We start from the raw sequence: 26010 nt of genomic DNA on the forward strand, positions 1-26010 counted from the left end.
GGATGTTAGCCCAGGGGCCAGTCTTCCTCAGCAAAGAGAGGAGGATTGGCATGAATGTTAGCTCAGGGCTGATCTTCCTCACAAAGAAAAAAATAAATAAATAAATAAAATAAAATCAGTGAATCCCATAATGTGATCAGAACACTAACAAGGTAAAGGGTGAAAATCCTATGATCATCTCTATAAATGCTAAAAACCATGTGATATTTGTGGTAGACATGGAGTTGTGCCACTAGAACCTCCTTCAGGGAAGGCCTGGCTGCCTAGCTGTAGGGCATATGGTAGCAGACAGCCTCCAGCTGTAAGTCCTTCAGGATATGCCTCAGCCTCAGAGAGCTGCATCCCCTCAGGTCACATCCTTCCCAAGATAGCCCATACCCAGTGACTGAGCAAGGTAGGGATAAAAGTGCTGGCATCACAGTTTAACTTCTGCCTCTGCCCAATTCTGCTTCATGTCCCTTTATGTATGTTGGTCCCTAATAAATATCTTGCTCTCCAAACTCCATTTCAACATTTTCTTCCAGAGATCCAACCTGTAATAGTAGTGTTCAGCATCATTCCTTATAAAAAACAAAACACAAAGGAAAAGAACATAAAATTGTCAATTTAAGATTTGAAGTAAACTCTCTTGTAATGGATAAAGAGTAATTACCTTTTTGTTGTTAAGCAAACTAATAACTACCATATATATATATTTTTTTGTGTGTGAAGAAGATCAGTCCTGAGCTAACATCTATTGCCAATCCTCCTCCTTTTTTTTCCCCTTTTTCTCCCCAAAGCCCCAGTAGATAGTTGTATGTCGTAGTTGCACATCCTTCTAGTTGCTGTATATGGGACGCCGCCTCAGCATGGCTGGAGAAGCGGTGCGTCGGTGCGTGCCCGGGATCCGAACCCTGGCCTCCAGTAGTGGAGCGCGCACACTTAACCGCTAAGCCACGGGGCCCTCCCCTACCATATTTTTCTTAGCAAAAATATTTAATGGTGAAATATTAGAAAATTTCGTATTAATGACACGAACAAAGGTAAAGAGGCTTTTGATCATGATTACTGCTTAACATTTTCCTGGACATGGTAGCCAATGCGATGAGACCAATAGGAAGGGAGGGAGAGACAGAAGAAAGTAGGAAAGGAAGAAAGAAAGAAGAAAAGAGGGAGGGAAATCAGAAAAAGAAGAAAAAAGAAATGAAAAATTTAAATATTAAAAATTAAGAGTCCAGGGGCTGGCCGGTGGCTTGGTGGTTAAGTGGGCGCGCTCAGATACTGGTGGCCCGGGTTCGGATCCCAGGCATGCACTGACGCACTGCTTCTCCGGCCATGCTGAGGCCGTGTCCCACATACAGCAACTAGAAGGATGTGCTACTCTGAAGTACAACTATCTACTGGGGCTTTGGGGAAAAAAAAAAAAAAAAAGGAGTAGGATTGGCAATAGATGTTAGCTCAGAGCTGGTCTTCCTCAGCAAAAAGAGGAGGATTAGCATGGATGTTAGCTCAAGGCTGATCTTCCTCACACACACACACAAAAAAAGAAATACACGAATACATGCAAGAAGCAAGAATTAAATAAGAAAGCCTGTTACACAGAGATAACTTGAATATCAGTACATACACAACTCATGTATGTGTCGAAATAGTTTGGGTTTTGTATGGACTTGCACAGCCAGGAGGCTCCCTAACATGACGGGCTTCACACTGGCGTTTCCACTGTAGTGTAGAAGCAACTTGAGTGAGCGTGCTCTACCTATCCATATACTTGACAACAGGTCCTAGAAGGTACTGGAAGTCATAACGGCACTTGCTGTACTGTCGGAATAAAGTGTGCAGCAAGGCAGTTAAGATTCAATCTTGCACGGTGAATGGGAAGAATGGGAAGCCGGAGAACTGGGCAGCGAACCAGGCAGCTGAGGGAAGCGAAAGCCCGGCGTGGTCCTGCGGCTCGAGGGCCTCAGAGAGTAGGCAGAAATTCTCGGCCCGACGCGCTGACCCCTAAGGCTCAACTCTCCTTCGACCAGGTAGCAACCACGAAACAGTCTTTTTTCCACTCCAAGGACGTCAGGATGTTTTCTCCGTGCCCGACACCCGAGTACAGTGAAGTGAGGAGTCCATTACAAAAACGCTGGTTAAAAATATTCCGGCGGGCGGCGCTGGTAGGCGACAGCCGGAAGAGATGCCTTGATCACCCTCCAATAAGCCGAACTCGCTCTTCTGCTGCCTCCCGCAGCAGTCGGCGCCGGTTGTGCCGGGGTAGGATTCTGGGCCGGAGCGCTGGCCCACGGGCGATTACTACCCAGCGCCTGTCGCGACCCGGGCGACCGCCGGTCAACGCGGGGCCGGAAGTGACGCAGCCGCGCCGAGCACTTCCGGAGCTGCGGAGACGGCTTCGCCGGAGGTAGCAGCGCGGGCCTTGACCGGCGTCGGCCAGCCGCCTTAGCCGCTGCCGCGCCTGGGTCCCGTCCGTCTGGGCCGGTCCGACCCGGTCTGGCCCGCCCGGGCTCAGCGGCCGCGGGGCCGCGGCTCCCAGTAAGTGCGCGGCGCGAGTCGCGGCCTTGTTTACTCTGGCCGGCCGAGGGAGGGGGTGGACTTTCTGCGCGCCTCCCTAGCCCAGCGGGGGCTCCGCCTTCGTTGCCGCCCGCGGGGCCCTGGCGCCCCCGGCTTTCTCTACACGGTTTCAGCGCCCTCCGCCGCCCGCTGAGGGGCGGCTGAAGGCTGCGGCCGGGCGGCCGGCGTCCTCCCGTTTTTCTTTCTCCCGCTGCCTTCTCAGCTCGCGGAGAGGTCGGAGGCCAGCGCCTCTGACCGAGTGGCGCCGGCGCATCTGGGCCCTCCCCGCCGGGCGCGCCGGGGAAACGCGCCGCCTCCGGGGCTCCCCACTCGAGTCTTCGTTGGGAGCTCTCGCAGTGCCGCCCGCGCGGTTAGTTAACGCCCGCCTGTGAAGGGTCCCCCGGCGCGTGGACTCCGTGTCCTCGCGGCTATCCCGGCGCCTCACCGGACGCTGCTGTGCTAGCTGCGGGAGAGGCAGCCGTGTTCTCGGATGACTTCACCGCACTACTGATTGTTGCTCTGTCCCATAGAACTTTCTGCAACAATGGACATGTTCCATACCTTTGCTGTTAAGTAGGGTAGCCACTAGCCACACGTGGCCATTGAGCATTTGACTTAGGGCTAGTGCGACTGAAAAACCAGATTTTAAATTTAATTTTTAAGATATGTTAAAAATAACCACATGTGGCTAATGGCTACCATATCAGGACAGATCTAGTGTAGAGTTTTGAAACTAAGTTTCTGTTTCATATTTTTGTGCCAAGTAGTTTTCTTCAGAGATGTAGACTTAGTAAATGATCATTCAGTGCTAAATATTATATCTGGAGTAAACATTGTCAGACTCACCAAAAGGTCTGTGTTTTATTCTGTTAGTTGTAAGCTGAGAAGTCTTGTTGGGATCCTTTAGCGCAGGGTGGGTGTCAGGTCTTCTGAACACCTGACTTTGGCTCTGGGGAAAAGTAATTTCTATTGCTGCTTCTCTGTGTGGGATATAGGGATAATATTTAACATCTGAAGGAAATCAAAGCGTTGTTATCAGTTCTGTTAATAAGGCAATAATACTGGCCCCATTGAGCGATGTCAGCGCTCTTTCAAGTAGAATAGGGATATTTAACTTTGAAAAGATTAAAAATTAAGTTTTTTTAAAAAATTTGGAGCTAGAACACCCAGTAAGTACGAAATGGCATTCTCTTTTTTTGGAGGGGAACGTGAAGTTTTCCCCTGCTTCCTGAATATTTAGTTGGTGAGAAGCCTTTGGGCAACCTCTAAGCCCAAATCTGGGGGAGAAATCCAGAGAAAGTGAAAAGCATGCTCTTTTGTTGTGATTCTGGAGGTAGCTTTGTGGATATTATTAGGCTCCCTGGGAGAGTGATGGGGAAGTTATGAATCCCCGTAGGCCTTGGATCTGGTGGAAGTGTGACGTTGGGCTCTGCTGGTTGCCAGCAGTGTGATCCTGGGCAAGTTGCTTAACCTTTTTGAACTCTAGCTTCCTCATTTGTAAGCAAGGGATGATAGCCACTTTGTAGGGTTGTGAAGATTTAATGAGAATGAGCCTGACCTGAAATTGGCTCTCATTAAATGAGAGCTATTATTGGTAGTGATATTTTTTAGATGGGAGCAAAATTCATAGATACTATTTGCCAAATAAACAGTATCTTACACAAAAATACAGGTAAAAGAAATCAGTTGTTCCTCTACTATTTTGGAAATAACCTTCCACACTTATTGTTTGGACTTGGATTTTCATTTAGTTTATATTTGCTTGTTTATGTTTGAAGTATATTTTTGGAAATTATAAGCTCTGGTTTTCCAAGAAATTCTAAAGGATAAAGAAATAGACATAAGATTTCTAATTTAGTAAGCAAGTAGTAATTATTTACTTTTGGATAGTGGGATCTGTGTCTCTGAGAAAATCAGATGGCCCTTGAGCAGTCAGAAGAGAGGTGGGAAATGGGTGTTAATATTGCCTAGTGGGCATCCTATTGGAGACATTTTTTATTTGAAAATAATTTTTTCATGAGTAAAGTGAGATCTATAATATTGGCAGTATTGTGTGTTAGATTACCACAGTGGAGGTGGCTTTATAGTGCAAGTCCAGTTTTAAGTCAGTTACAATTTACTTTGTTAATCTCTATATAACATTTAATATTGAAATTGTGGTAATTAACTTGGGGAATCCAAATGATAGGGGTAAGGTGGTGGGCTTTCAAACTGAGGGAGGGAATTGGGTATCTTTTTCCATCACCAGTACCCCAGGTTAAATTATTGTCAACTGTTTACTTTGAATGCTTTCTTTTTTTAGAAGGCCATGTAACTCTTGTCAGTATATTATGACATATGTATTTCTGTGGGATTATTATAAGAAAATAATTTCATAGTTACTCTGGTCCCTTGCTGCTTGTCCTTTTAAATGTCTTTGCTTTTTAAAAAATAAATTTGCAAAAGCAGAGTACCAATTTAAAAACATGTAAATAGAATTCGCTTTTTTTCATTTTTCATTTTAGGTGGAAATTATGTGAGAGAATATTTGAGTGACATCTTCCTGAAAGATCTTCGAGAATTACAGGTATTTTTAATTTCAAGATTAACTTTTTCTACTAAAGGAAAAATACTGTAGTTAAGTTCAGTTGTGATTAGGTGGTTCTGCCATACAGAGCAATTGGTTAAAAGTCAAACTACGAGTATTATATTACTGCCTCTCGTTAAAATGATTTTTCAAAAAAACTTGAACACTTAAATTTTGTATTTAATCCAGATTTGGTTATGTAAATTATTTACATACCATTCAATACAAATGCTCTTGCATTTTAAGGTCCTGTTGGTTTTTAGGTTTAAATCACTATTTGCTACTGTTCCTTGCAGATGATCGGTTGAAATAGTACTTCTGCAGAGAAGTTAATGGATATTTTCCAAAATCATCTCTGAGATAAAGTTAGGACTTGTGACTGTTTTGCTTTCTCAACTAGTGTTCTCTTTTCATTTATATGTAATTGAATAACATTTTGTTCTCTAAGGATTTTTCAGTAGTTGGTTCCGTATGAACTCGTTTCTTCACCCTAAGTGGATTTCTGGTTTTCCCTATCCTTAATCCTGCTAAGGCAGAATATCTATAGTTTTCCTTCGCTATTGGGGCAGTTTCTTTGCCTCTAAGGTACCCCTTTTAAAGGATCAGTAGAACCCTTTAAAACTGAAAAATCAGTGAACTTTGCAGACAAGAGGAGGATGTTAAAGAGCTATGTGGCTTTTTTTTTTTCTTTATTAACTATGCACCTGTTTTCCAGATATCTGAGAGCGATGTCTGTGAAACAGTGATACTCTTTTCCTAGATATTATGGTGGGAAAAACGGTGTCCCTGTTTATGTACTGTCTGTGTCACCCCTCAGTGGGGTATGATTAGCAAAGAGATTTTAAACTTTGGTAGTTCAACCTTTAAGTTGTTTCCCCTGTGGGCAGCCCACTGTGGGGATGTGCTGCTCTCTTAAGGACTGTGGCTGGAAGGACAAGTCCATGGGAATTTGACTCCTTGACATGGAACAGACAGCCTTACTCTTTCATTCCAGGCCCTTCTTGTGAAGTTACCATTGTCAGCCACTTCTGCCCCTCCAGGAAAGGCTTTCCCTTTGATAAGCCTGGGCAGGGAGATGATGGTGAGGTTTCCTGTATGAGACCAGAGTTGGAATAGGCCATAGTTGGGTAGGGCCAAGGCTATGCCATCTTGATTCTTGAATGGTTTCTGTTACAGCTTCTCATAGTGAAAATGAGTAACACTTATTTTTTTCTTTTCCTCCTTTAGAAGACAAAAATACTAATGCATTTGAGAAAGTGAAGTTCGGGGGGAGGGAAAAAAAAACTGCTTTCCTGCTCTGCAACTTGGCTGGTTGCTAAGATGTCTGTGGACATGAATAGCCAGGGGTCTGACAGCAATGAAGAGGACTATGACCCAAATTGTGAGGAGGAGGAAGAGGACGAGGACCCAGGGGACATAGAGGACTATTATGTGGGAGTGGCTAGCGATGTGGAGCAGCAGGGAGCCGATGCCTTTGATCCCGAGGAGTACCAGTTCACCTGCTTGACCTACAAGGAGTCCGAGGGTGCCCTCAACGAGCACATGACCAACTTAGCCTCTGTCCTAAAGGTGAGCAGTGTTGTCAATTCCAAGTGTTATCCCCCCAATTAAATCTAAATATGAGCTGTTGCTAATTAATGATATAAACATCAGATATAAGCATCAGATGTAAGATATAAGCATCAGAATCACCATCTTCTACACAACCATGTATGAGTGACTGATAAATGTCTTGAGAAGTATCCAGATCCCCCGGTTTGCCCTGAATAATCAGTGCCTCTGGGCTAATGAGCTCGTTTGTTTTATATACTGATGACTAATGTCTAATGTTGAAAGATTTTAGCAATAAATAAGAGAATAAAGTAAGTTCTCATAGCTTGTAATTCATTGATTTTGGGGGGTGTTAATGTGGAAATTTTAAAGAACTAACAAAGTTGGTTATTCCAGCAAGAATCTTACTTTTAACACTTAGACTAGCATACTTTTCAGTGTCTTGCACCTCGAGCCAGTTATTGTCCACGCACAGTTATTGCACATTTTGTACTATGTAATATTACACTAGTACATAGTATATCGCATAGAACACTATGTACTATGAATATTTTTATGGTCATTTAGGCAATTTCCCAGCATGTTTCTTTCTCCTCTGATGTTGGCCATTATGTGAAAGTGGGGACATTTCTTTTAACTTTACTGTTTTCACTGACCTTCCTTCGGGAACTGTTATTTGGATTTTGTTGTCTGATCAGTTTGAAGTTGAAGGGCACATTGGCATTATTATTTCAAGCAAATAATTTTCTTGTTGGTATTTAAATGGAGGTAACTAAGGTGTGCCATGTATGATTTCTATAAAAGTAACTTTATGTATTAGTTTAAGGATTTTTTTTCCAGGTGGTCAACAAAAAACTAACTACTAATACTTTGAATTTATATATGAGGGCTTTATTAGCAACTAACTGGAAGCTGAAAGCTAAAGCTTTTTTTGTGGCTCACTCCTAGAAGTGATTGCAGACTTTCTCTCTTGCGCTCAGCAGAAAACTCTGAAAAACAGAGACCCATTGGAACCTCTGGGTTTGGGATTTCTGCACCATAGCTATAGCAAAGCTGCTGGGACCTCTGCTCCAGAGTGCATTTCCCTGGTAGAAAAGAGGCATCAGGTCTCTTCTTCCTCACCATGCACACCTCTCCCTATCTGGTCAACTAGTTTCTTTTGCTTTAACCATATTGTCAGGTTATACACAGTGTTGGTAATTAAGATTAGAAAAGGTATTGTCAGATGTGTGGCTATGCACTGGATAGTATCAGTTGACTCAGTTCGTCAAGATGTTCCTATCTATGCATAGAAATTCTTAGTTTGTCAGGCCCTCTGTGCTGACTTTCCTACCCTGCTAGAGACAGCTGAGGGGCCCAGGCATCTGTCCTTCTTCCTTTTTTTTTTTTAATTGTGGTAAAATATATATAACATAAAATTTGCCATTGTACATTCTTTCTTCTTCTTAGGTTGACATATGGTCAGCCCTCTGGAAAGCCTTTCCTTCACTTCAATTTTTAGTCCCCTAAGGTCTCCTTCAGAGTCTGTCTTGTACTTTCCCTGAGTGAGCCTCCTTGAGACGCCCTAGAACACAGTGGTTCGGTCCTCTTTTGGTCTCAGTGCCAAAATGTTACAGCCCACGTGTCTTACATCATATACTGCAGTCTTCTGACTGCTTTATGTTGTTTTACCTTTTCACGTATTTTTGCATAATCTCTCAACTAGATTGTCACTTCTTTGAGGGCAAAAATTGCTTTAAAATTTCTCCCCCATCATTCCTCTCACAGTGATTCATCTGTAGTAGGTATTGAATAATTTCTTGGATACTTGTGGATTTTGTCAACTATTGATGACAGTAGCTGATGCTAGATTCCTTAGTCCCTGGTGTACATCCTTTTTTACTATCACGAAAGGGCATTATTCTGGCCCTGAAGACAGTAAAGAGAAGGAGCAAAAAGAACTTGGAATAGAGATGAAAGAATAAAAAGAAATGGAAGAAAGTTGAAACACAAGGAAAGGGTTAAAGAGAACATGGGGCAAAGAGGAAAATAATCCACAAAAATTCAGATGATGGTAGAAGGTAGATTTTTTTTTTCCCTTCCTAGACCTCACTGAGGAGCATGTTAACGCCAATTCCTTTCTGGGGCTGGACAGTAAGGGTCTTGACTCTTTTGGTGGCTTGGCAGCACATAAAGGGGCTCAGTGGTGTTTTAAGTGGTTCAGGAATTTGACTAAAGAGGCTAGGCAGCAACAGCTTGGTTAAGAGTAGAGGAGAAGGAATCACACAAACCTTCCTCTTTCAGGCTGACTAAAAACTAGCGTTGTTTTTATTTTTGTAATTAACATTTTTTGAGATGGGAGGGAGCAATTTAAGTGCTGATTTACAGAATGGTCTTCACAGGTGCTTTGGTTGCTCTAGCTCCTCTATTGCATGTGTCTCTGAGAGTGAAGATGAATAGTCGTCACCGAGATTGCTACTGATTTCCCCCGTTAGTCATGGTCCTGTTTACACAACTCTGACCTATTGAGATATTTAATTCTTTAATATGATTTAGATGCTATTTGGCTAGTAGGTAATGTGACATGTATGTAGTTTAAAATTATAGCCTTATGAACAGCTGTCTATGAACAAAAGCTAAGTTTGAGGAGTGGCTTGAATTTTTCACTGATACTTATGTCTATGTTACTTGTTTTGTTGTGTTCTGGCAGTTGTCTATGGATGAGCCATGGTCTAGCATAAAGTTAAGCCTTGTGTTGCCTTTTGGAATTTGAAGTCTCTTAAGTAGAAAAATCCCAGTTGTCTGGGACACTGGACTTTTGGTTTATTGAGAGCCCCTGGTATCGGAGGGTAACTTTCTATATGAGTTCTGGGACCAGTCTGTGAGTAAGATCATTAATTGAGAAAGGAAAGTGCCCAGAAACTCAGATCAAGCGTTGAGAATAGGCAACAGACAAAATGCTTATCTGTTATTGGGGGGAAACTATTGGTGTTCAACTAATGGCAAAACAGAAGCATTGTTTTAAGAATGAGCTATCGTCCTACAAATGGAATAGTCATGAGAGATGAGATGATTGCCAAGTGAGGTTTTGTGTTGTAGGAGGGGAAAAATCTCTGATGAATGTTTTTAGTGATCATATGTGAGTCTTTAAAGAAAACAAAGTTACCTTTTTTACACACTATATTTTTATATGAAACTTATACAAAGATTATTTTATTGTTATTATAGATGAGAAAAGCCCTTTCTAGTAATAACAAGCATTTTTATTACAAAACGTGCAGTAATTAGCCAAGAAGAATTTTGTCAATCAGTGAATCCTATTAGTACTGTTCCATGAAACTCATGAGGCGTTTGCTATCAGGCTGCTCAGGAAAGGGCTCAGCCATGGTAGAGCCCCAGACAGAGCCCAGGCTGGCTTTCATTGGCGATGGGCCATAAGTATCTCCTGTATTGTGTGCTCCTTCTCTCAGCAGCGTGTTAGGGGTGTGGGCGGGAGAGGTGGAATGTCACTCAGGGCCCTACCCAGTGCTTAAGAATGGAGAAGAAAAGGTCCACTTTGGGCTGGATCTAGTCCACAGAGTTACAGTGAGCTATCTGAGCTTTGTGCTGATGGGAGACTCTTGAAGTTGGGGTAGAATGGCAGTGCAGATAACAGAAGTCCAGGCCACGGTTGATTAAGCATAGGGATAGGAAAGTTACCTTCTGGGCTGGAGTGGGAGACTAAGATGTACAGGTAAAAAGGAGTACAAGGTGGAGGATCATGAATGCAGCCTGAAGTGTCTTTACTGTTAGGGAAAAGGAATAGATTTTTTGAATTTCTTCAATGCTAGACTGCTGTGCTCACTTCTCAAGCCTGGTGTTCCTCAGATAGAGTTGGAGAAATAAGCTGGTGTTTGAGTGTTTTTACTACAGTTCTTCTTGCTTTATGAATTGCTATATTAGCTGTAATAGAGCTGGGAAAATGTTCCCTAGAAGACTGTTCTGCTACCCTCTTGCTTGAATTTGTTGTAAAAGCTAGTGTTTGCTATTCAGCAGAATGTGGCTGGAAAATCTCGTAAGATTCTTCTTCTGTGGATCATTTTTCCCCTTTGTGAATGAATCATAAGTTTTCAGGGCTTCTGACTTTAAGTGCAGAAGTCTTTATAGTCCCGTGTTCAAAATAACCTGGTTTCTATGCATTTGTCACTTGTAACATGAGCAGTTGATGTTCTTAACACAAAATACCTTATATTTAGCCTTTCTCTTAAGTGGCACTAGGTTTTTGTATAATATCTGGAAAAGACTACTTTTATTTATTAAATCAACTTTATTGTATCCTAGTGTAGCTGAATTTTAAGACCATTTTATTTTCATTTATATATTCATTAATTAACCAAGTAATGTTTGTTTTTTTGTTACTACTCGTGGGAAAGTATCTTCAAGTTGGGCCTAGTGGCACTGAGTGTTTGAGTGCTGAACAGCCATCAGATTTCTATTTTTATGCCCTGATGTCAGGTTTCTTTGCATGCCTGTATCTTAGTAGAATCTAGATTAAATTCCTGTGTTTCAAATAGTTGATTATTAGTAGGTGTGTTGACATACTTCATGATGCTTTAGTCTGAAAGTCTGATGTGTGTTTTACTGATGTATAAATTTATTTTTAAAAGGGAGATGAGAAATGTCCAGAGTGGCGGTGAGAATTGCCGAAGTACAACTAGTGCTAGAGTTGTCCATATCTTGCCAACTTAGAAAGGTTATTGTCATCGTTGACTTTGGGTGCTCACCGTGTACCTGGCACCCCACACAACATGCTCACTGCCTTCCAGAAAAGAAGCTCTTCATCAGATTCAGGGCCAGCTTTCCTTCTAGTTTTTTTGTTGTGCTTTCACACCACCTTAGGAACCATGTAAACTATGTGTGATCATGGAGTGGTTCTAATCCCACACTTGTGTCCTAATCCTGAATTCATTTATATTTAAATTTTTATTGTTTAGATGTTACTACAGTATTAAAAATATCATTCATAATTCCATTAACCTAAGGTAAAAGTTTTCTTCCTCGCTTATTATCCTTCAGTTCTTGTCCATATTCCTACATAATATTGCTGTGCTGCAATTTATTCATCCATTCAACTAATATTTATCGAGCACTTACTATGTGCCAGGCACTGGAAAAATAGCTATGAACAAAATAGACAAACATTACAGTCCAGTAATCATTATGTACTTATATATATATTTTCTGCTTTTTTCATGTGTATTTCAAACATTTACTCCTGTTTTTACTTCATCTTCATAAATTACTTTATAATTTTATTTATTTATTTATTTTCCCCCCCAAAGCCCCAGTAGATAGTTGTATGTCATAGCTGCACATCCTTCTAGTTGCTGTATGTGGGATGCGGCCTCAGCATGGCCGGAGAAGCAGTGTGTTGGTGCCCGGGATCCGAACCTGGGCTGCCAGCAGCGGAGCGTGTGCACTTAACCGCTAAGCCATGGGGCCAGCCCCATAAATTACTTTAAAAGGCTGTATAGCATACTATCTTGTTCTCGAGCCATAATTTGCTCAAACTTTCGCCAGTGGGCATTTAGGTGAGTATTTATGTGTTACAGTTGTTGGGGACTGGTTATTATTGCTGTGAGCATTTTCATGGATGTGGCCTTTGTGTCTGTTGGGCCTTGCCGCCAAGCCTGGGCTAGTGATCAAATGATTGGGTTCCACTCCCTTTTCTGCCATTTAATATAATGTGACCTTGGGCAAGTTCCTTCACATCTCTAAGCTTCAGTTTCCTCATCTATAAAATAGTGGTTATAATACCTCCCTCATAGCATTAAATGAGATAATGCATGTAAAGTGCCTGGCACATGAGTGTTCAAACAAATGCTTGGTCATGGTGGAGGCAAGGCAAGAGTCAAACAATGGGAATGTTGCTTTCACGTGTTTGCTGTGGTTCCTTAAAACACATTCTCAGGATTGTGCTTTTTGAGTCGTAGCGGAGGAGCCACATCGAGGAAGGTCCTGGGTGATGTATTACTGACTGGTGCCTCTGAAGTGTGCATATGGTAATTGGGTCATGTACTTTGGATTCTTTTGCCTTCCTCCAGAGCCTCTGGTGCCCTTCTTCTGGGGCCTGTTGATAAGAAAAGTAAAAATAACACAAAATGAATTTTGAATTGGGACCAGGAAAAGGATACCGGGGAATATAGCCTGTCTGTTGTTCCTACATTTCTGGACTACTGCAGTGTTTGGTCTTGTGCCTGCATTCACAGCACTACTTAATGAAGTGCTTAGTTGATTTTGGGGTTCTTGTTATTGAGGCATCCCTTACTTTTCTTTAACTTTTGCTCTGTCCCAATCTCTCTCTTTCTCTTTTTTGTCTTTGCCCCTACTACTCTAGGAAAAATTAAAAGGATTAGATTTCTCTGCCCAAAAGAGAAAAGAGTTGTATGAAAGATTTAAGAAAGGTACAGAGTGAGACATCAGGAAGCTTCTCATCTTGCTTCTCCTGAAATGTGTCTGCCCTGTGGCTTGATTACTTAAACTGACGTGAATTGTCAGAATTTGAAGCTTATGTTGTGTTTCCTTTTCTTTGAACTATCGTGAACGTTTATAAACCTGAAATGGTTTTACTGTGATGACCACAAATTATCAACCATAAATAGAGAAAAGTACAGGCAGGATGAGTGAGAAGTTTGTTTGGAGATTTTATTTTTATTATTATTTTTTTTTGGTGAGGAAGGTCAGCCCTGAGCTAACATCCGTGCTAATCCTCCTCTTTTTGCTGAGGAAGACCGGCTCTGAGCTAACATCTATTGCCAATGCTCCTCCTTTTTTTCCCCAAAGCCCCAGTAGATAGTTGTATGTCATGGTTGCACGTCCTTCTAGTTGCTGTATGTGGGACGCGGCCTCAGCATGGCCGGAGAAGCAGTGCGTCAGTGCGCGCCTGGGATCCGAACCCGGGCCGCCAGTAGCGGAGCACGCACGCTTAACTGCTAAGCCACGGGGCCGGCCCTGTTTGGAGATTTTAAAAGGAGAACAGAGCTGTTCGTCTAATTGTGAACAAAGAGTAATCTCTTATCTGGGAAAGTTACTCTCTTTGACTAGCAGTTTCTTTCCTGGCCAGTACACTCTCTACCCACTCTCATTCCTTTATCTCTTATTTTAGGCTTTTACTGGTCTCTTCAGTGCTCTCACCATCATTTTCCAGGGTCTCTAGATCACCTTGCCTCCTTTTACAAGAAATAACTCCAGTGCCATCCAACTTAGCTTCCTGGATTCTCTATCTTAATTGGTGATACCACCATCCACCAAGCTGAAAACTGAGGATTTACTCTTGAATCTCTTTTCCCATGAAGCCCTCCTTGATACCCAGGCCGAGTTGGACGCTCTTGTCTCTGTACCACTGTGTGCATGTTTCTTGGTATGTACTTAGGCTGACTGGAAATTAGTTGTTTGTAAGCCAGGGTTTGAACTCTTTGAGATAGAGGGCCACGTTTTTTCTTTGCACAACAGCACCCAGCAAAAATGCCTGGTTATGTTTGTTCTCAATCAGTGTTGCTTGTTATTGATCTGACTAAGGCTAGGTCAATAAATGCAAAAGTTGAGAATTTACCCTCAAAGCTCTACTTCTGTATGCTCCCATTTGTAAAAGACATGCTTGTCAAAGGGCTTCCGTGAAGCCAGGTGACTCCTAAGTTGAGATAGTGTATACCTAATGGATGTGTGGTTCCCACCTTGGGGTGTATGTCAGAATCAGTTTTGGCAATTCTTATAGGAAGCCTGAACTTCATGCAGACATAACGAAACAGAATCTTGAGAGGTGAAGCAAAGTATTTTACGTTATATTCATGTGGAAGTACAAAAAGAAATGTGAAATGATTCAGGTTATCAAAGTGAGGAGAGAGGAGCGTGTCCTTTCTTTGGCTGCTGAAAGCCAAAGACATTCACAGTGTACTGGTTTTGTAACCAGTGTGGGAGTAGGATATAAACTGCTGAACTATACTGGCAAGTTGGATAGGTTTCCTGTGATGTTTTTGATATCTTAAGGTAACTTCATATTTCATTGATTATCAAGATAAAGGTGGGTTTGTATGTACATATTAATAATGAGTAGCTGTAAAATGACTAATAGTATCTGCAATCATAAATACAATGTGAATGTTTTAAAAGTTTTGAATTTTATGACGCTGTGGTAGAACACATAAAATCTTTTTTGCTAGCTTATTAATATTGGCTTCTGCTTCAAGATGATTGGCTGCCCTCACATGCCTTTGTTCCCCTTCCATTTTTTTTTGTTTGTTTGGTATTCAGATATCTGTAGCAGTTTTATTTGCAGTAGCCAAAAACTGGAAACAACCCAAATATCCACAAACAGATGAGTGAAGAAATAGTGGCATGCCCATAGACGAGCATACTTCTCAGTAATATAAAAAGAGTGAACTTTGATGTAAGCGTCATCGATAAATTTCAAAATAAGTATGCTGCACGAGGGAGGCCAGGGGGAGAAAAGAATAAACACTTTATGATTTCAATCATTTAAAATTCTAGAAAATGCAAACTAATCTGTTGTAAAGGAAAGTAAATCAGTGGTTGCCTGGAGAGTTGAGGAAGCTAGAGAGAGAGTATTCAAGAGCACAAGGTAAACATGGGGGTCTCCTGTGCCTTTTTTTTTTTGTGAGGAAGACCAGCCCTGAGCTAAAATCCATTCCAATCCTCCTCTTTTTGCTGAGGAAGACCGGCTCTGAGCTAACATCTATTGCCAATCCTCTGCCTTTTTCTCCCCAAAGCCCCACTAGATAGTTGTATGTCATAGTTGCACATCCTTCTAGTTGCTGTATGTGGGACGCGGCCTCAGCATGGCTGGAAAAGCGATGTGTCGGTGCGCGCCCAGGATCCGAACCTGGGCCACCAGTAGCGGAGCGCGCACACTTAACCGCTAAGCCATGGGGCTGGCCCCTCCTGTGCTTTTAAATAAGAAAATGAAAGTAAAGGCATATATATGTGTTATAAACTCATAATAACAAAGAGAATGGGGATGGGGGTGGCATGTGGGGACATCATTGCACATGGGAGCCAGTTTGTCCAGCAGATCTTTGAAGAGGCGGTGGGCTCTGATTTGACTCACAAAGGCTGGAAGAGATAAGTGCGCTACATATGGGGGGATTAATTAAAAGTCTGTATGTAGAATAGTCACTTCTGTTCCCGCTTGGCCTCTAGGCAAAATAATCAGCTTATTTTTAAGAAATAGAATAACCTGGAGAGAAATGGGGCCCTTAGAGAGTGTGAGATTTGTCTGACCTCATTTGTCATTTTGGGGGCCCTTGAGTCTTTTTTTTTTTTTTTTGTGAGGAAGATCAGCTCTGAGCTAACATCCATGCCAGTCCTCCTTTTTTTTTTTTTTTTTTTTGCTGAAGAAGACTGGCCCTGGGCTAACATCTGTGCCTCTTCCTCCACTTTATATGGGACGCCGCCACAGCATGGCCTGAGAAGCAGTGCATCGGTGTGCACCTGGGATCCAGACCCGGGCTGCCAGCAGCGGAGCACGCGCACTTAACCGCTATGCCACGGCCCCCCCCACCCCTTGAGTCTTTAGTAATAGCTTCCTCTCATTGATCACCCTAAAGAAAAGCCTGTCAATTGACAGGTTCTGTCCATGTACACAGAGTTAGGATTCGTTTTCTTGCTCCCTCTTTTTTTTTTTTTTTTTTTTTTTTTTTGTGAGGAGATCAGCCCTGAGCTAACATCCGCCAATCCTCCTCTTTTTTTTTTTTTTGCCGAGGAAGACGGCCCTGGGCTAACATCTGTGCCTATCTTCCTCCACTTTATATGGGACGCCTCCACAGCATGGCTTACCAAGCAGTGCGTCGGTGCGCGCCCGGGATCCGAACCAGCGAACCCCGGGCCGCCGCAGCGGAGCGCGCGCACTTAACCACTTGCGCCACCGGGCCGGCCCCGCTCCCTCTTTTAAAAATTGTAATATTCACATAAAATTAACCATTTTAAAGTCTACAGTTCAGTGGCATGTAGTATATTCACAGTGTTGTGCAACCATCATCTCCATCTAGTTCCGAAACATTTTCATTGTCCCAAAAGGAAACCTGGTACCCATTAAGCAGTTACTCTCGCTCCTCCTAGCCCCTGGCAACCACTAATCTTCTTTCTGTCTCTATGGATTTACCTATTCTTTATATGTCATATAAATGGAATCATGCAATATATGATGTTTTGTATCTGATTGCTTTCACTTAGCATAATGTTTTTGAGGTTCATCCAAGTTGTAGCATGTATCAGTACTTCATTCCTTTTTTTGGTGACCCTTCGTTTTTTAATGTGAATGGCTAACCAAGAATCAGCAGATGTTTGAGGACAACATGCAAAATGAAAGAGAAACAGAAAAATGGACCTTAGCTGAAACAGACCAGTAAATAATTTTGCTTGTTTTTAAAAGCACACTATTTAGTATTCTCTAAGATAATCAAGAAGATGTGGCATCCATAAAACAATCAGAGATGCCATCGGGAAGAAACAGTCAAAATAAAAAAGAGCTCATGGAGGTGAATTATGGGTTTGCAAGTTAAAAAATATTCTGTAGATAGATCAGAAGATAAAATTAAGAAGATCTCTCAATGTAAAGCCAAAATACAGGCAAAAAATATATGCAATAAGTAAGAGACATTAGAGGATCAATCTAGAGATCCAGTATCTACTAGAATTTCTGGGAAGTGAGAATAAAAAATTGAAAGGAGGAAAATATTAAAAGTATAAGGAGAAGAAATTTTCCAGAAGCTAAAGAGAGGAGCAGTCTTCATATTGAAAGGGTCTACCCTTGCCCAGAAGAATAAAGACAGACCTACTGCTAGAATTGTCACTGTGAAATTTCAGAAAAATAAGGATAGGCAGAAAACCCTAAAAGTTTCCATGAAGATATATCAGGTCTTCTAAAAGAAATGGAAATCAGATTTCTCGTCAACAACAGTGACAACCAGAAGACAATGGAGCAATGGTCTTCAAATTCCTGAAGGAAAATGGTTTTGAACCTAGAATTCTGTCATTGCAAAATAAACTTGTTTTCAAGATGTGAAAGACTCCCGAAAGTTACTTCCCTTTTACCTTTTTTGAAGTAGTTACTTGCAGATAAAAATCAAAAAAGAGGAAAATAAAGAATTCAAGAAATGGTTGAACTAATCTAGTAGTTCATTGAAAAGTCTCATGGTGTTCTCTGTACAACAGGCCTGGAAAGCAGTCAGCCCAAATTTGAACCGAATTTTGGTGGGATCCAAGAAAAATTTATTCAGGAATAGGAAAGGGGTAGATTCCAAGCAATAGATAGAATGAAGAAGCTGGAATTGGGATACAGTGAAGAAACCATACAACTCTTTACAAGGGGCAAGGGAATTAGAATTCCCATGCAAAGCAGAAAAACTACACACAAAAAATTATGAGCCAAATATAAAGGAAACACGTGTGGCACAACTATGAGTAATTGGTGGTGACTAAATAAAGATGATGTATTTGTGCTTAATGTATGAACATTCTTGTTTGGCCCAAGGGAAGTGACATTGGAAGCACACGGAAGAAAATGTAATTCTGGTCCTGTATACAATATCTCGAAGTTACAAAGGTAACCAATAGAGGAACTGAAAATAGTGATTTAAATATAAAAAAGCTAGGATTTGGAAGGGGGAGGTAGGGAGTATTTTAAGTAAACTAAGTCTGATAGAAAATTAGGGTATATTCAGGGATGTTGGTAACAACCAGAAGAACCTAGACAAATGACTGGTGGAGATTTCTCCTGAATAGGAAGACTGGGAGGATGGAGGAGTGAGTGGAGAGAAATGGGATGGCAGGTGGTGTTCCTTTTCATCAGAGTGCTTTTTATGAACCATTTGATTTTCTTTGTTCATTGGTAATTGGGATAGGTTAAGAATTTGTTGATTCCCAATAAACAGGTGTTTTCTGTTGTTGTTTTTTTTGTGTGTGTGTGAGGAAGACCAGCCCTGAGCTAACATCCAATGCCAATCCTCCTCTTTTTTGCTGAGGAAGACTGGCCCTGGGCTAACATCCGTGCCCATCTTCCTCTACTTTATATGGGATGCCGCCACAGCATGGCTTGCCAAGCGGTGCGTTGGTGCGCGCCCGGGATCCGAACTGGCTAACCCCGGGCCGCTGCAGCGGAGCGCACGCACCTAACCGCTTGTGCCACTGGGCTGGCCCCTGTTGTTTTAACTTTAGATAGATGCTAAGAGAGGTGGGGAAAGAATAGTTTGACCTCTACCATAGAATAACTTAAAGATCTCTTTGCCTTTAGTTTCTGTCCCCTCTTTTTTCAGAATGGTGAGAGAGGAGGAAATAGAATTTTTTTTCCTACTTTTTCATATTTTTCTGATATATCCAGTAAAAGCACCACTTTGATTATCTTGCTCTGTTGAAAAACTTAGAGTGGCTTGTCCAGACTCCAGCCTGAATTCCTTCCTGCTTCTCTCCCTAACCCATATGTTTGATTTTTGCCTCCTCAAACCTCCTGTCAGCATCTCTGCTCTTCCTGCAACCCACAGAAGACCTCTCGGTCCTCCATCCTTTTTAAAATTTTCCTCCCCAAAGCCCCAGTGCATAGCTGCATATCCTAGTTGTAAGTCATTCTAGTTCTTCTATGTGAGCTGCCGCCGCAGCATGGCAACTGACAGACGGGTCGTGTGGTTCCATGACCGGGAAGCAAACCTGGGCCACCAAAGCGGTGAGCACCAAACTTTAACCACTAGGCTATCAGGGCTGGCTCTCCAACTTTTTTCTTTTTTTTTTTTTTTTTTAACTTTCCTTAAAGGTGCTGTATCTGGCCTCTTCCTGCATTCCCTGAGAGCTTGGAAGACCTTGGTGCCTGCCTGGGCTCTGGAGGAGGATGTGGATGTGCAGTGACTTGAGACTACACTACAGGAGTCAGGCAGAGGGTAGTGTTAGTGTATAAGACCTAGTACTGGACAGGCATTGTTCTAGGTGCTTGGGTATGGCAGAGAAGGAAATTGTTTTAAAAAATCTCTGCCCTCAAGGAGCTTCCATTCTGATGGAGTTTTACATAAACAGAAAGGTTACAAAAAGTAGTGTTATATGTTTTGAGTGTAGCTAGAGACAGCAGTCAGTAGCTCTGTCTTTGAAACATGCTGTTGGAGTCTGTGGCTTTGTCAGTAAGATGTGCTAACCTCTGAGGTGTCCTCAGGAGAAGAGGGGGTACCAGAATGGTATTGCCTAGACAGTAGTTGGTATTCCCTCTCCTTTGCTTCCTCCCAGTAGCAGTAGCTGGAAGAGACAAAGCATTGTTTGAAATCATTTTTAGACAAGATGGGCCTGTGGCTGCAAAAACATGGGAGGAGACTTGCCTTTTAGTCCTACTATGTGCGGTTCATCAGATATCAGCTCCTACCTGCATTTTTTTTGGTTGTAGTTACTGGACATGACCTTGATTCATGGACATGGTGGTCATCTTGCCTATATGGTGTCCACCTGGAAAACTGTTAGACTTCTAAAAGGGATTGTAACCAGTGTTTTGTACTAAGTACTTCCCAGAGGATTTTCATTGACGTGCACCCTAAAAGATATGCTGGCTGGGATTTATTTCAGAATAATCTAGAAGGTAGGGGATAGTTGAGGTACAGATACAGTGGGCTTGGCCATGAGTTGATGTTGAAGCTGAGTGATGGGTACATGGGTTTCTTTATACTCTTCACTTTTGTAAATGCTTGGAATTTTTCATAATAAAAAGAAGTACCCTTATGGTCAAGGAATGATCGCTTTCATATTTTTGCTTTATTGTATTTTGCGTAAATAACCTTTTATTTAGTGAGGTCTTTGGGTTTTTTTGGTATTTATTTATTTATTTATTTAGTGAGGAAGATTAGCCCCGAGCCAACATCTGTTGCCAGTCCTCCTCTTTTTGCTGAGGAACATTGGTCCTGGGCTAACATCCGTGCCCATCTTCCTCTACTTTGTATGGGACATCTGCCACAGCATGGCTTGATAAGTGGTGCGTAGGTCTGTGCCCGGGATCCGAACCTGCGAACCCTGGGCTGCTGAAGCAGAGCCCACGAACTTAACCGCTACACCACCAGGCCAGCCCCTTCGTATTGATTTTAATGATCAGAGACCATAACAGGACTGAATTAAGTTTAGACTGGAGAGAAATCTTCAAATTTGTGTTTATTAATCAGATTTTTTAAAGCATGTATAATGTATGGGGGCTTCGATTACAAGTCAGCCCTCCCTCCCTGGAGACCTGTAAAGAAAAAGTGAAAAGAAACAGTTATGATCAGGTGCCAGAGAGCTGATTTTTTAGAGGCTGAGAGTATGTAGGTGTGAAGTATGGGAGAAGTGAAGGCCCACCACTAAGATCAGTGGTCCTCTGGGACCCTGCTACCACCACCACTGCTGATGATTTTGCCCCATTCTAGGCTGGTGTCCTACTCTTTTGTCTCTGTGCTTTGACCTTGTTTTCTTCCTCTTATCCCTTCAGTAGCTTCTCGCCTTACCCCCTAACCCCCAAGACCTGAAATCCATCTATCTTGATCTCCTTAGGGTAGTTTTCCTATATCATGTCCCTTTGTACCTCAGGCCCAGAAGCTGGCCCACAGTTCACTTCTTTCCTTCATCTCTGCTTTTTAGTGAATTGACTGCTAGTGTATGTTAACAAATGTGATTGGACCATGAAGTGGCTTAACACAGGCTGAGGCATGGACACCCATTCGTGTAGCCTTAAAAGAGTTCAGGCAGTTGGCAAGTAAGAATTCTAAATAAAAATTGAAACTACCACCTGTATTTTTTCAGGCCGTTGATGCTCACTGCCATCAGCTGCATCCTCCCTATGGCACTGGTAAGTGTGGGAAGGGCTGGTGACAGTTTTGGTGGGCTGCTGGATTTCTTTTTTCTGGGGGAAAAATCTATTTGCAAGCTATGTTATTAAGTTGTCCCTGCGGGTTGGACAGCTTGAACCAGCAATAGGAGACTAAAAAGATGAAGAAGCAACTGACCATGCTCATGGGTTTCCTTGGAGAACTGTTATCAGTGCCTTGATTTTTACATAAAATTAGCATGTACCATGCATTGTTTTGAATAATAAACATATGCTATCCAAGTGCTCTAGGATGTCTAGTAATAACTGTTAAATTTCCTGAAACTCTTAAAATGTTTCTCCCAAAGATAGATGTTGGCTGTGTATTAGAAAGGGTCCAGAATGTCGTATGTGCTTATTGTTTCCTTCACCATCAGGATTTATCTCCCTCTGGTATTTCAAGTTCTTTGTGGTCAGGAGATCAAGAAATGTTTGTTCCAATTATTAATATAAAATTCTGATAGGGACTTGCTTAAATATTTTTAGGGGGGAAGGGTTTGGTGGAAACCAGAAAAGAAATTTGTGGCTCTCATTTACTAACAAACTTTAGGTGGACTTGCGGACCTGTGATTGGAAAAATTATTTTACCACAGTCTGCTTTCTGCTTCGGGACCTAATCGAGAAAATACAATAAATTAGAACATAGAGCTGGTCAGCAAGTCACAGAATTGCTCAAGTATAAACCAATACCCAAATTGCTGCTGGAGTTGCATTAGATAAGCTCCTGAAAGTCCGCAGACTGTCTCCTTGTAATGAGTGGGGCAGAGGCCACACAGTGATTGGGAAGTTTTATCTTATCAAGGTGGTCTGCATTCCAAGCTGTGATGTTTACCCTCTTTCATTTCTCTAGTCTCTGAAGCCCTTAGATCATGGAAGAAAGTGCTTCCAGAATATCGAATGAGATGCTGAGGTTGTAGACTTGTGGGCTGTTAACCGTATCAGGAACTGCTTGCTGGTAACAGTGGCTAAAGCATTCATATACACTTCATTACATCTCTGTGAGAAAATCTTAGCATCATTGGCCCATATCCTGGATTTTCCCCTGGTCCTCACCCCCCAACCCCCAAACCCTACTGGTGAAGCAGGGATAGAATTGTGTGGCACATTTACCACATTCTCTATAAAAAAAAACAAAACAGAAAAGAGAGCTTGACTCTCCAGCAGCTGTCTACTTCTTTGGGTATCTGTGCACAAGTGGTAACTACTAAACATGTTTTGAAGGCCTGTATCAGGGAAATATATTTTAAGTGTCTGTCCCAAACACAGACTATAGAGGATGATAGATGTTTGCCTGCGACCTTTGGGAAATACTGATGACCAGTAGCAAAGTCCTTTTTGACATGCATATACCTAAGTGCTTCCTGAAATAAAGATCTGGAAACCATCTGAGGGTTGAGATTGTAAATGCAATGGCAAAACAAAGCCAAATTGGATTGGTAATGCAGAGCAGTGGCCAGGATAAGTGACAACAGAAGTGACCCCACAATCCTTTCAAGCTGGAGGGAAAGCTCTCCAGAGGCTTCTGATCCATTGTAGGTCAGGTTTGAGGACACAGGGAAAGAGAGAAAAAAGGCAGGGAAGATGGGCTGCACTTGGCCTCTACTCTGACCCCATCTTTGACTCTCTGAAAGGCTTCTCTGGACCACCCAGAGACTTAAGGGCATCCTTTAGTCTTTGATGAACATTACACCACTACAGTCATGTGCTGCATAATGATGTTTCAGTCAACGACAGTGGTCCCATAAAATTAGTACCATATAGCCTAGGTTTGTAGTAGGCTACACCATCTAGGTTTGTTAAGCATACTTTATGATGTTCACACAATGACATCGCCTAACGATGTCTCAGAATGTATGCCTGTCGTTAATGGATGCATAGCTGTACTTGCCCTCCCTTCTCCACCTTGATCAGTCACACTCCCTTCCCCAGCCCCAGGAAAAATGAGAGGGAAGTTCTTATCTTTGGGGCTTATGTTCACACTGACCAAGGCTTAGGCAGGAGTGTGATTGCTCAAAGACAGGCCAGGGAGTGAGAAGAAGGCAGGCCTGAGAACTATGCCTTATGGAATAGCAAGATTTAAGGAGCTGACAGACTTGTAGCAAAGCATCCAGTGGAACACTAAGATTTGGTCTGGGAGGTTGAGAGACAGCCAGAGAGTATTGTGAAGTTATCAGCATTGCAGACCCGCGTGGAAGTTATATCTATCTATGCTGAAATTCACACTGTATAATCAGTTAACCTTTGGTCAAAAGTATGTTAAAACTCTGAAGGCGGGGGCCGGCCCCCTGGCGTAGCGGTTAAGTGCACGTGCTCCGCTTCTGGCGGCCCAGGTTCTGATACCAGGCGCCACTGATGCACCACTTGTCAGGCCATGCTGTGGCGGCGTCCCAAATAAAGTGGAGGAAGATGGGCACGGATGTTAGCTCAGGGCCAGTCTTCCTCAGCAAAAAGAGGAGGATTGGCATGGATGTTAGCTCAGGGCTGATCTTCCTCACACACACACAAACACGCTAAATAAATAAATAAATAAATAAATTTAAAACTCTGAAGGGGAATTTTTCATTTTGAGGCGTAAGTAAAAGGTCAGAATAAACTATTTGATGTAGTAAATGCAAAGGTCAACCCTTTGTTTATTGTGACATTTGTTTATGCAAGTGATTACCATTGAATTAAATTTGGCAAACTTTCCCTCCTTGACTTCTATTATGAAAATTTTAAAACATGCAAAGAAGTTTGAAGAATTGTACAGTGGGCATCTGTATACCTACCATGTAAATTATGCAATTGCTAACCTTTTGCTACATTTGCTTTATCATATTTTTATCCATCAATCAATTTTATGTTTATACAGCTTTATTGAAATATTTACATTGCATTGAATTCCCCCTTTTTAAAGTGTATCATTAGATAAATTTTAGTAAATTTATACAGCTGTGCAACCATCACCATGATCCAAGTTATAGAACATTTTCATCATCCAGAAAATTCCCTTGTGGCCATTTGTTGTCAGTCCCCACTCCCATGCCCAGGCAACTACTGATCATCTTTCTGTCTCTATAGTTTTGCCTTTTCTAGAAATTTCATATAAATGGGATCGTTCAGTATGTAGTCCTTTGTGTCTGGCTTTTTTCACTTAGCATAATGTTTTTGAGGTTCATCCATGTTGTATCACATGTCAGTAGTGCTTTCTTTTTTATTGCTGAATAATGATTTTCCTTTGTATGGATATACCACATTTTGTTTACCCATTCATCAGTTGATGGACATTTGGGTTGTTTCTGGTTTTTGGCTATTATGAAATATGCTGCTATGAACATTTATGTCCAGGACTTTATATGGACATATGTTTTCATTTCTATTGGATAGGTATCTAGGAGAAGTGGGAATGCTAGGTCATATGTAAGTGTATATTTAACATTTTAAGAAACTGCCAAACTGTTTTCTGAGGTGACTACTATTTTAACATTCCCACCAGCATTATAGAAGAGTTCCAGTTTCTCCACATCCTTGCTAGCACTTGATTGTCAGTCTTTTGGATTGTAATCATTCTAGTGAGTGTAAAGTGGTTTCTTGTGGTTTTAATTTGCACTTCCCTAATGACTAATGATGTTGAGAATATTTTCTTGTGCTTATTTGCTAGTCATACTTTTTTTTGGTGAAGTGTCCAAATCTTTTGCCTATTTTTAAAAATTGGGTTGTTTTGTTTTATTATTGAGTTGCATGAGTTCTTTGTATATTCTGAGTTAACTCCCTTATCAGATATGTGATTTGTAATTGTTTTTTCCCAGTCTGTGGCTTGTCTCTTCTGTTTTCTTAATGTCTTTGAAGAGTAAAAGTTTAATTTTGATGAAGTCCAACTTATCAGTTTTTTTCTTTTAAGGGTTGTGCTTTCATTGTCATATCTAAGAAATCTTTGCCTAAATCAAGTTTGCAAAGATTTTCTTCTAGAAATTTTATAGTTTTCAGTTTTACATTTAAAGCTGTGAACAATTTTGAGTTAATTTTCGTATGGCGTGAAGTAAGCATCTAAGTTCTGTATTTTGTGTTTTTTTTTGTATAATGACGTTAAGTTATTCCAGAACCATTTGTTGAAAAGATTGTCCTTTCCTCCATTGAATTACTTTGGCACCCTTGTTTAAAATGAACCATAGGGCCGGCCCAGTGGCTTAGCGGTTAAGTGCGTGTGCTCCGCTGCTGGCGGCCCGGGTTCGGATCCCAGGTGCGCGCCGACGCACCGCTTCTCTGGCCATGCTGGGGCCGAGTCCCACATACAGCAACTTAGAAGGATGTGCAGCTATGACATACAGCTATCTGCTGGGGCTTTGGGGGGAAAATAAATAAATAAAATCTTTAAAAAAAAAATAAATAAATAAAATGAACCATAAATGTATGAGTTTACTTCTGGACTCTATTCTGTTTCATTGATCTATATGTCTGTCCTTAAGCCAGTACCTCACTGTCTTTTTTTTTTTTTCCCCCCAAAGCCCCAGTAGATAGTTGTATGTCATAGCTGCACATCCTTCTA

At 41.7% G+C, this 26010-nt stretch overlaps 1 protein-coding gene across 8 annotated transcripts in view; it reads left to right on the forward strand.

The window, feature by feature from the left end:
- Positions 1 to 26010, forward strand: part of ARIH2 (ariadne RBR E3 ubiquitin protein ligase 2) — a 56395-nt gene that overhangs the window by 5044 nt on the left and 25341 nt on the right. The window contains exons 1-3 of one of the 8 annotated variants that reach the window (XM_058557903.1): positions 2387 to 2517; positions 5040 to 5101; positions 6329 to 6670. In XM_058557903.1, coding sequence (XP_058413886.1) covers positions 6422 to 6670 — 249 coding nt within the window. In that variant the 5' untranslated portion in view covers positions 2387 to 2517; positions 5040 to 5101; positions 6329 to 6421. Of the gene's footprint in view, positions 1 to 2386; positions 2518 to 2745; positions 2906 to 5039; positions 5102 to 6328; positions 6671 to 16625; positions 18231 to 21421; positions 21468 to 26010 lie in introns of those variants that run through there. The other 7 variants (XM_058557874.1, XM_058557912.1, XM_058557922.1 and 4 more) reach the window with 7 other exon arrangements.

Source organism: Diceros bicornis, chromosome 2 (genome assembly GCF_020826845.1).
Source record: "Diceros bicornis minor isolate mBicDic1 chromosome 2, mDicBic1.mat.cur, whole genome shotgun sequence".
NCBI lineage: Eukaryota > Metazoa > Chordata > Mammalia > Perissodactyla > Rhinocerotidae > Diceros > Diceros bicornis.